General features: G+C 46.2%; 1 protein-coding gene across 1 annotated transcript; it reads right to left on the bottom strand.

Annotated features, from left to right (window-relative positions):
- Positions 1-792: 792 nt before the first annotated feature.
- LOC308107794 (zinc finger protein 281-like) lies at positions 793-8923 on the bottom strand. The gene is made up of 7 exons (XM_080460306.1): positions 8787-8923; positions 6371-6889; positions 4996-5109; positions 4533-4656; positions 3848-3931; positions 3651-3769; positions 793-3286 (listed from the first exon to the last, which is right to left on the bottom strand). Exons 2-7 carry the CDS (start codon positions 6815-6817, stop codon positions 1664-1666), a joined length of 2511 nt encoding a protein of 836 aa, XP_080316432.1. The 5' UTR covers positions 6818-6889; positions 8787-8923; the 3' UTR covers positions 793-1663.
- Positions 8924-10041: the final 1118 nt, after the last annotated feature.

The raw sequence follows: 10041 nt of genomic DNA on the forward strand, positions 1-10041 counted from the left end.
TGCTACTTGAGTTCTGTTGTGGCGAGAGGAGAATAAATAAAGGGGTTGGGGGGGGGGGGGGGGCGTGTGAGGAAGAGCACACCCGCGGGTTCAAAGATATAAAGGGGTTCCAGCATGTCAGCCCGTCTCTCAAAAAAACACTTAAATACAAAGAGGTACTCTCAAAATATTGTATAACAAAATTATGGCAAATCATCTTTTTACAACATCACCCGAAAAACCGTAAGAAAACAATCCCCCCCCCCCCCTCCCTCCCCGACCCGCCCCCTCCCCCGTCGTCTACCCCCGAGAAGAAGCAACGAAATACATTTAAATGCCCATGGTCATGCCTAGTCAACTCCTATCAAAGTTCATCAAATAGCCCGGCCCTCTCCCTCCCTCTCTCCCTCCCTCCCTCCCCGCTCCCATTCACAGTTTTCTCCTCTTAAAATAATATTAATAATCATTAACATAATCATCACGTATCACATCTGAAAATTGAATGGGTTATTGTTGTTTCCAATGATGATTTGTTTTCAAAAAGTGCTTGTTTGATTCCGTTGACACACAAAGGAACAGCAAGGAGTGAAGCAGAAAAGTGGTGACTTGTTTTTTCTAAAGAAAATAAAAAAAGAAGACTTCAGCAACAGCGTGATGAGCCGAACACTGCGTGGTGTTCATTGCATTTCGGAAAACAAGAAAGCCCCTGACAGTGGGGCGCAGTTCTTTTTGACATGGAGGCGTGCAGCCCGGCGGGGTTTTCGCCAACTGATACTGACAACGTAGCGGCTGGTTATTTGTTGGTTTTTTTTTGGGGGGGGGGGGGGGGGACGGGGGCGGGGGGCGAGACGTCCCCCTTCGCCTTGCGACGTCCTGTCCTGCTCGGGCACCTGCTACAATTTCTACAAAGTCGTGGCTCGCAGAAGAAATGTGGGTGTGTCTTCACATCGACACAACAGTACCGTAATCTCGACAAAACTACACAGTAAAAACCGGACAGGATCGTGTATTGTAATTTGTTGTTCTGACATATTTGTTTTTTTGTTGTTTTTTTTGTTTGCTTTTTTTTTTTGTTTTTTTTTTAAAGAAAAAAACCCACCAAAACAAAGCTTTGTAGTCTCAAAGTACACCTGTAAAAACTGTGCTAATTGCATCTCATCATACAAAGTCTTATTACACAATTTTGCCTATTTTCCTGAGTTTATACGTTTCTTGTAACAGACAATATATACTTTTTTTTTTTTTTGCCATTTGAATTCTGGGTCTTTCCCTGCCACAAATGTTATTATTGAAATCATCAACATTATTCATTATTACTTTACAATGGTATGATTGATAGAACACATAGGTACAGAAAAAGGAAGGGGAAAAAAAAAAAAAAAAGAACAAGCAAGTTTATAGCTACCCTCTAAATGTTTTTAAATTACATTTAAATCTACGGTACGTTCATATCAAAATCACTATTCTTAAACAAAAGTAAGCAACTACATAAAAATGAGAATATCTTTTAAAAAAAAATTGCATTTGAGGCCATGGAAGACCCTCCCTGGTCATTTTGTATCAACATTTAATGGCAGTGTTTCAAAAAACAAAACTTTGCTACGAGAACAAAATTCGGATGGGGCGCAGGGGCCGTATGGACAGTAACAGAACGGCCCCCGACTGGATTCACCTCGTTTGACCCTTATCTGAAACTTTGGCTTGTCGGGGTTTTTGATCCTGTACTCACCGGCTCACTGACGTCAGCTAACAAACTGGTATACCCTGAGAATTCTGACACTGGAGTCCGTATTCGGTGGTCGACCTCTGCCACAGGATCGCTGCCGTAGCTCAGAGGGGTTCGCCGACCTGACTTGAACTGGGAGCCGAAGGCTTGGGCGAAGTTCTCAATCTGGTACGTGGTTTCTTTCGGGGGGTTCAACGGGGACAGGTCGGGGTAGGTGGAGCCGTTGGTGGGCGCGGCGCCACCGCCGGCCTTGGACTGCTGCCCCTTGGAGCCCTCTGTATGCACGGTCAGGTCCTGGGGAGGTAGGTTGAAGGCGCCGGGGGAGTGCTGCTTCTCCAGCTGCTCCGTCAGCTCCTGAGACGGAGTCAGCTGCTGGTGGGCGGTCGGCTCCAGGCCCAGGTGGTAGCCCGCCTGCGAGGGCGAGCCGACCAGCATGCCGTAGTGGGACTTAGAGGACGACGAAGAGGAGGTGGAGGAAGGGGCGGCGATGGGCAGCGGTGAGGAGACGGCAGGCGGGTAGCCGCAGTCCAGCGGCGATGTAGCGTACACGTGCTTGTCGGCGAACAGGGGGCCCGTGGGGCTGGAGCTGTTGGACAGGAGGGGGAACGGCCCCGTGGGGCCCAGGCTGGGGAAGGGTCCGCTGTGGCTGGTGCGCTCCAGGGCCTGCAGGAGGTACTTTGAATATTCGTGCATGACTGCCGTTTTGTCACCACCGTTTGGCGAGTCATCCTCCAGCTCCGGGGTGACAGGGGCCGCCGGCTGGAGGTCTACATGATGGGGGTGGTCTGACAGATCAAAAGTCACATCGTGGTGGTGTGTTCCTTCTGGCTTATGGCTATAGTGATCTAGCAGGCTCTGCAGCACCTCCTCTGGGATGCCCGACTTGTCGTGCTTGAGCTCCAGCGGCGAGGAGTCCAGCATGGCCAGCGTGGGCTCCGGCCCCAGGGAGCCCTGGATTACACTATTGCCCTGGGATGCCATGTGCAGTGAGCTGGCTCCATAGTCATTGTTAACTGCGTGGAGGTAGCGCCGCTTTTTCACAAACTGCATTGCATCATCGTAGTTGCTGCTGGTGGTGGGGCCCGGCTTGTTGCCCCCGGGTCCCTGGAGGAGCGCCATGTTGTCGAGGCCCGAAGCCTCCACGTGATCCATGGACCCGGGCTTCTGGCCCAACAGTTTCTGTCCATCTGCACCGTCTTCCAGGGAGAGGAGGCCTTTGTCGAGTCCCTTGCGGCCAGCTTTTTTAAAGACCAGTTTGGGGGTTCGTCCCTGCATGGTGTGGTCAGAGCCCGAGGGGTGCTCCATGCCAAAGTCCTGGAGGCCCAGCTCGCCGGCCATCCCACTGGAGGCCGAGGCCGCCGCCGCGGAGGCGTTCTTCTTCCTCTTCCGTTCGCCGCCCTCGCCGGTTTTGGACTTTCCCCTCTTGCGTCCGGAGGTGGTAGAATTTCCCTGAGTGAGTGAATAGCTGCCCTGGCCTAGCTCTGCTTCGCTGAGCTCCAGCATGCTGGGGTCTAGGCCCTTCTTTATGGCTTCTCCACACGTCCGTTTGTGCTTCAGTAACCGGTCTGTTCTCGAGAAGAACTGAAAGAGAAAGACGAGCGAGGCTCAGATTGTTGTTCTGGTAGTTTTTCAATTACAACAATGAAAACAAACACTGACAGACCATAATATTTTGACCAGCGAGTCGCTGTTAGCAGGTCGGATACATTCAAAGTTGACATGTTAGATATTACTGAAGCTCAGACATTAATGTTGGTTCAATAGAAAGGCAGAAAAAGAGGGACCTCAGGTGGTCATAATGTTATCGCTGATCCGTGCATATTGAAAAAGCAAGCTCGACAAAGTTGCATTCCTCATATTTTCCCCAGACAACTAGTCCCCAGTTCAGCACTTTATAATGAGCTCAAGTAGATGGGACGCACAAAAAGAAAAAGAAAGTGCTTACTTGTTGGCAGGTGTCGCAGCGATATGGCTTCTCGCCGCTGTGTGTCCTCTTGTGCCGCTCCATGTGGTACTTCTGGATAAAGCGCATGTTACACTGGTCACAGCTGAAAGGCTTCTCCCCTGCAGATAGCGGCGACAATGTCAACGTGTCACTCCCGAGAAAAACCCTGACGGAATAACACCCGACGGCAAACTCACCGCTGTGGATCTTCTCGTGCCGCTGGAGCAGATACTTCTGGATGAAGCTCATGTTACACTGACTGCACCGAAAAGGCCTCTCACCTGTGCGATCAAGAATAAAACCATCCGCTCACCACATTAATTAAAAAACCAGCGTGTTGTGTAACTGTGCGATCACAATCGCAGTGGTCCGTCGAATGAGCATCAGACTTGCACACTCGCCAGTCTGACGGTAAAATACAACACTGATGAGGCGGCTGTGGAAATATCAGGAAGATCGACTGAAGATCTATCAATGTACAGAACATCTCTCCCTTCAAACGAGAACGTAACTCTGAAACTAATTAAAAATAATTGGCATGAAAAAATGAATTGTTTATAGGCTCAAGTTCAAAAAAAGAAAGGGAGGAATTCCCGGCAAAGAGAGTGACTAAGACATCCAGAAACACACGAGTAATCCCTGACTCATCCCCGACTTCAGTGTGTGTCTGGATTTAAATCAGGTCGCGTGCAGTCGTGGTGAAAAGGGAGAATGTTGTGTACATTAATCATCAATCCTATTCCACATTCATGGTCTTTGTTCGTTTTATCGCTCATCAGAGTGCTCTGCAGTCAGTCTGGTGCCGCATGTTTCCAGATAACTCATCCGTCTGCAGCAACGGCGTCGCACGGGAAGACGCATTAGGCAGTGAAAGTCTCTCACCTGTGTGTATGAGCACATGTCTACGCAAGTGGTAGGAGCTGCGGAAGGCGGCGTTACAGTGCTCACAGATATGTGGTTTGGAGTTGGGGGACAGACAGGCTCCATCTGGATCCAGCATCATGGCCTACGAGGAGAGGAGAGGAGAGGAGAGGAGAGGAGAGGAGAGGAGAGGAGAGGAGAGGAGAGGAGAGGTATGAGCACACAGCAGCAGAGGAACGGCAAAACATTTATCGGTAAATCCTGCACGTCTACTTTAATCGCCGCTAACTTCACTGGAACTACAGCAGCGTGAAGTGTGGACTCTTTGAAGAAGATCATTGCAGAAGGAAACTAAAACTGCAGGAAGGAGAGACACTTCTAGAGAAGTGCATACCTCACTGCCTCGATCTGCTGCAACAGAATCTTGGGTGATACTGTGAGCGATTCAAGACAAACTCGGCTGTAAAGAGAAGGAGACACTCACCTTGGCAGCATCGTTGCGTTTCCTTCGAGCTTTGCCCCCCTGCCCATCCCCATTGCTCCTGCGACCTCTTCTACCCGAGGACTCTTTAGGCTCTTTGCCTGCTCTTTGAGGAATCTAAGGGCAAACCCAATAATTCAGAGTCAGAATTTAAATTAACAGCAGCCTTTCAAAATCATTCACATTGGACCACTAATGCAGGCAGTCTGCTTCTCACTGTCTTTATAGAATCCCTCAGTCTGTAAATTAAACAATCTGAAAAATATAACACAAACTGTCACTATTTGCAGACGACATACTCATCTCCTTGATTCAAACACTAATATCCGAACTGACTCTAACTCTTTGAGAAGTTTGGTTAATTATCTGGACGCATTAAATATTCAACCAAACCATCTGTATGAAATTATACAAAGCTAAATCCAATCCTCCAAATTTTGAAATTTCGAGGTGAATCCACATACCATTTGACAGATTTTCATCAAGAATTGAATCTATCAAAATTGGTATTTATCTTTTACTTGTCCAGCTTTTTTAATCTCTGGCATTTAAAATAACTGCAAAAACTAGAAAAGTAAATTTCCCCAGTATGTCTGGATGAAAGAATATAACAAAGTAATGCTGCGGTCTAAAGAAAAATCACCACATTTGAAAAACTACTACCATGCAGCTCAATGAAGACCCTTGTTATGGGACATAACCCACAGTTCACGGTAAGACGGAGAGAAACTCATATCAGGAAGTCGACTACACCAACAGTACAAGCTACGACCACAGACGAATTAAAGGGCATTCATACAGATAATTAGATAACACAGATCAGTGATGATAATCTTTACAATATTCACCAGATTTGACAGTAAAAATCAAAACAATATCCAGATTGTATAAAAGTTTCATGGATCTTTCTACAGTATTTCAGATCATTATTCCATTTAAAGCTCTGACAGTATCTTGGTACCATAAAAATAAATCTTCAGAGTAAAGCAGACAAATTCTAAATGACAATAATGCTCACGACAAGGAAAAAGCTAAGAGGATTGGTTAATCAAGTTCCCGGTATCAGTACATGTAATGCACTGGGTAATTTACTTTTCATAGAACTGGATAACTCTAATGGAAAAGACCAATTCCATCTCACAGAAAGTTCAAAAGGTCATTATCACTAAGTATTAATAAGAAACAGGAATAAAAGCGTTTGTTAAAATGTGACATTATAATCTGCACAGTAATAAATCCCTCAAATAAATGTATGCATTTGAAAACTCTCAAGAGAAACATGTCCACATAACATCAGCTACTTAAGCACTAAAATGAGAAATAAAGCAGTTGAGACAAAAAAACAAAACGTTCAAGCTGAAGCACAATCGTTTCTCACCGGCTCTCCAAGCGAGCGGACGTTGCTGAGGCTGAGGTCATGCAGAAGCATGTTCTGGTGATTTTGGTGGTGGTTGCCAAAAGACATATCTGGCATGTCTGTCCCACTCTTCCCTACGCCCCCTCCAGCACAGTTTACCCCGACTCCTCCGCCGTAGAGGGGCATACGGTAATCCAGTTCATTTAGCCTCTCCTGTTTAATGCCCATGCTGTGAAGGAACCCCCCTGTGTTGGCGGCAGCCGCACCCTGGTGCTCCGGCGGCGAGTCGCGCTCTTTCTTCAGGATCATCTCCTGAGGAAGCTCGCCCATGACGGACTGGGAGGTGAGCCGCGTGAAGCTGGTGACTGGCGGCAGGTGGCTAAACATAAGCATACCTGGTGCAAAATTGGGATCCATGCCTCCGTTGCGCAAAAACTCATTGCCTATCTTGTCTTGGATAATACTCATGGTGATGTTTCGACTTTGTGCAGAGGAGAAGGAGGGTTCTTAATCTAAAGAGGAATGCAGGGGGAGACTGTCCTGAAAGAGAGAGCAGACAGAAAACTGTGTCAAGTACTGATGATTGCAGGTATTATAAAGATATACAACAGCTCACAGCGACATCTTGAAACATCTAATAAGAATCCATTGAAAACACAACAATAGGTCAAATACATAAAAAAATTTGAGTAACATTTACCCATTCATGCACCCACTAAAGACTTGACCTCAACTATGTTCTGTCGGGACATTTCTACACATGGACGAGGCGAGAAAGGGATTTTGAACCAGGGGATATAACATGAGCCACAGCTGACTGGCTTCACCCAAAAGTAGCTTGCAAATTTTGAAAAATCTGCCAAATGCAGTCCATAAAATTCCCATTGACCTCTGTTTAATATCTATTGAAAAAGACTGAGATCAGCAAACGGAATGATTCTATTTACTATTTGTTTACACTACAGAGCGAGAGCTGTTCAATAACCTGTTATTCAACATAATATGTGTGTTTTAACACCAAACACAGATTCTGTATGAATAATATCGTTATTAACACTTTAAGTCCAAGGGTTTAGGTAAAACGTTGGGAAATAACAAAGGTCACATCTGAAAGATTCGATCCACCTCGAGTATTCTTCTACATTTAAGGCCACATGTGACTTGGACTGCAGCCGAAATCAAAACGTCGTATCCCGATCATCGATATCATTGTTTCTGCACTCTTGGTGCATCCTGGACAAATAAACACTCCCTATTTTTTTTATTTTTTTTGGAGGGGTGCTAATAACACATAGGGAATGCGAAAGCTAAAAAGGAAGGGAGGGTGGGGGCGTCGGGCGCAATATTGGCAGATTAATCGGTTCAGTACACTTGGCTAAAACAAACGATATTTAGGTCAAATCCGTGGAGACGTGTTTGGATGATTTGGAATTGCAGACTTGGGGCGTGTTTCGAAACCAAGTGCCGAGGAAAAACAAGAAGAGTGAGAATTTATTGTTTAGTCTAGACCAGCTGACCATTTGGCTACGTGACACCGCATTGAGCAGCAGCGGCAGCAGCTTTTGTGATGCATAATAGTTAGCCGGCTAGTTAGCATCGTTAGCTCGCCTCGAAACAATCAACTGCATCTCTGCGTCCCTTAATCAAAACAATCCTCCAAGAAGTCTCCCCTCCACCACTAATAAAATCCACAATCTGCCTTTCAAATAAACTCGCGTCAACAATGAACGCAGCACAACCAGAAATAAGCGCATATCCAGTTTTTTTTAAATATTTCTTTTATTGCAGCGATATTCGTTGTGGACGTTTTAGCTTAGCAAAATGCTAAGCAGGACCCACGTCTTGATGCTATTAACCTTCATCACTCGGCGGCTATTAAACGTGTAAAGTTAAACATTAACAGAGTGAGGATTTGATTAAAACAACCCAAATAGAGAGGTTTATCTTGTTTGTTCCCCCCCTTTCTCTTGAAGCGGAGCTCAGCGGCTCATTCTCCGATTGCCGAGCTTTGATGACGCCGTGAAATCAAATCTGTCCGCGAGCTGCGCTGGCGCTCTATTTATTGATAGCTAACTTTAGCTCCGATTACAACCACACCGCCGGACACACGAGCCGCATCCGAAGAGCCAAAACGCACGGCCCCGGAACACCCAGACGTCTCCCCTCTCAACCCCCACCACCCCGGGATCCGGCGGCCGAACCGAACAGACGCCTTCCCGGCAGCTGTGTTTATAACAATCCAGACAAGCCACGAGCTAGCTGGTTAGCCGTTAGCTGCCCCCCGACGGAAAAACCCGCATTACGGCCCGTGCAACAGAAACAATGATGCTGCTCCGCGGTGCATCTCCCCCGTCTGCGCCCGGCGCAGGAAAAAAAAAATCTCGACAAAGACCGACGGCCTGCGCGCCGATAAGCGCTCATTTCGCTGCCCACTCACCTACACATGACCGCAGTGGGTTTCAAAACGTGCCTGTATCGTCGCCGTATTCGCTCGCTTCGGGGTTTTTTATTGCCAAAACATTGTTCTCCGGCGGCCGCTGCTCTCTTCCATCTTGTCCCGGCGCAGGGAATTGTGGGTGCAGAGGACGGGTCGTGAGAGGAGACAGGCGAAGGCTGCACACGCACGCGCGCAACGCGCGCAAAACACACACACACACACACACTCACACACACACCAAATAAACTCATATCCAAAAGAGAAAATTAGAGCTCTCAGAATACAACCCCCCCCCCCCCCCCCACCCCCCCAACACACACACACACACACACACACACACACACACACACACACACACACACACACACACACACACACGTCTGGATTTGAACCCACAACCATCTGCCTTTGAGGTGACCACTTTTTTAAATACTCAAAAATAGATCCTCTAAGATAAAGTAATACGAGGCTACCTAATTATAATGAAATAATACAGAAAACAATCACTCGCTGCTTTTAATAAACTATTTAATAATACTTTATTAAAAAAAAAACAAAAAAAAAAACACCCTTTGGGAAATTCATTTTTTCCTCATTTTACCCAACCTATTTCTAGGATCTGGTGGTGCAGCCACATTACGGCACCTCGGGGAGCTGAAGGGGTCAGGGGGTCTTGCTCGGGGAGCTGCGGTGTTGACCCCGTCAACTGTGGGATTCCAAATTTACAATACCAAACGTGCTTCTCTCTCCAGCTTATGATTTAGGAATACTTCTCTTGTTGTGCTCCAAAAACAAAGTATGTCATGTTCAATCCAGCCATTAAGTTCAGACTGCTCCGTTTTATTACCTGCTTAACTTTTGAAAGGGGTTGTGTAACGTCTCCTGTATCTTGTTTAAAACACAATATTGGATATAAAAAGACTATTTTGTGATGAGTGGGTTTACATTCAAACTGCAGCACTCAAACATTTTAACTGGTTGAGTAGAACTGGTTATTTTGACTGCTCGCACTGTGCTTCTTGAGAGCCTTTTATTTTGCACAGATGCATTTATTTATTTTTTTACATTTTTTCATTGGATATTTTAACATCAAAGAGAAGTAAAAGGAATTCGATTGCTTCTTTGCTGTTTATTGTGTGCTCGCTGTTTTAGGACAAAATACTGCAATTCATCTCAACTTTGACCTCTATTTAATTCAATTAAATATGATTCTGTTATGTGTTAAACATTATCTATACCGGCTTTATGACGTGTG

Source organism: Lipophrys pholis (assembly GCF_963383615.2).
Source record: "Lipophrys pholis genome assembly, chromosome: 1".
Lineage (NCBI taxonomy): Eukaryota > Metazoa > Chordata > Actinopteri > Blenniiformes > Blenniidae > Lipophrys > Lipophrys pholis.

What these genes read in the sequence shown, in the direction of transcription:
- LOC308107794 (XM_080460306.1), bottom strand. Translation starts at nt 6,817, where the DNA reads ATGAGTATTATCCAAGACAAGATAGGCAATGAGTTTTTGCGCAACGGA. An exon ending in TCCGCTCGCTTGGAGAGCCG is followed by an intron (nt 5,110 to 6,370) that starts GTGAGAAACGAT and finishes GTTTGCCCTTAG; the next exon opens with ATTCCTCAAAGAGCAGGCAA. An exon ending in GCTGCGACACCTGCCAACAA is followed by an intron (nt 3,287 to 3,650) that starts GTAAGCACTTTC and finishes TTTCTCTTTCAG; the next exon opens with TTCTTCTCGAGAACAGACCG.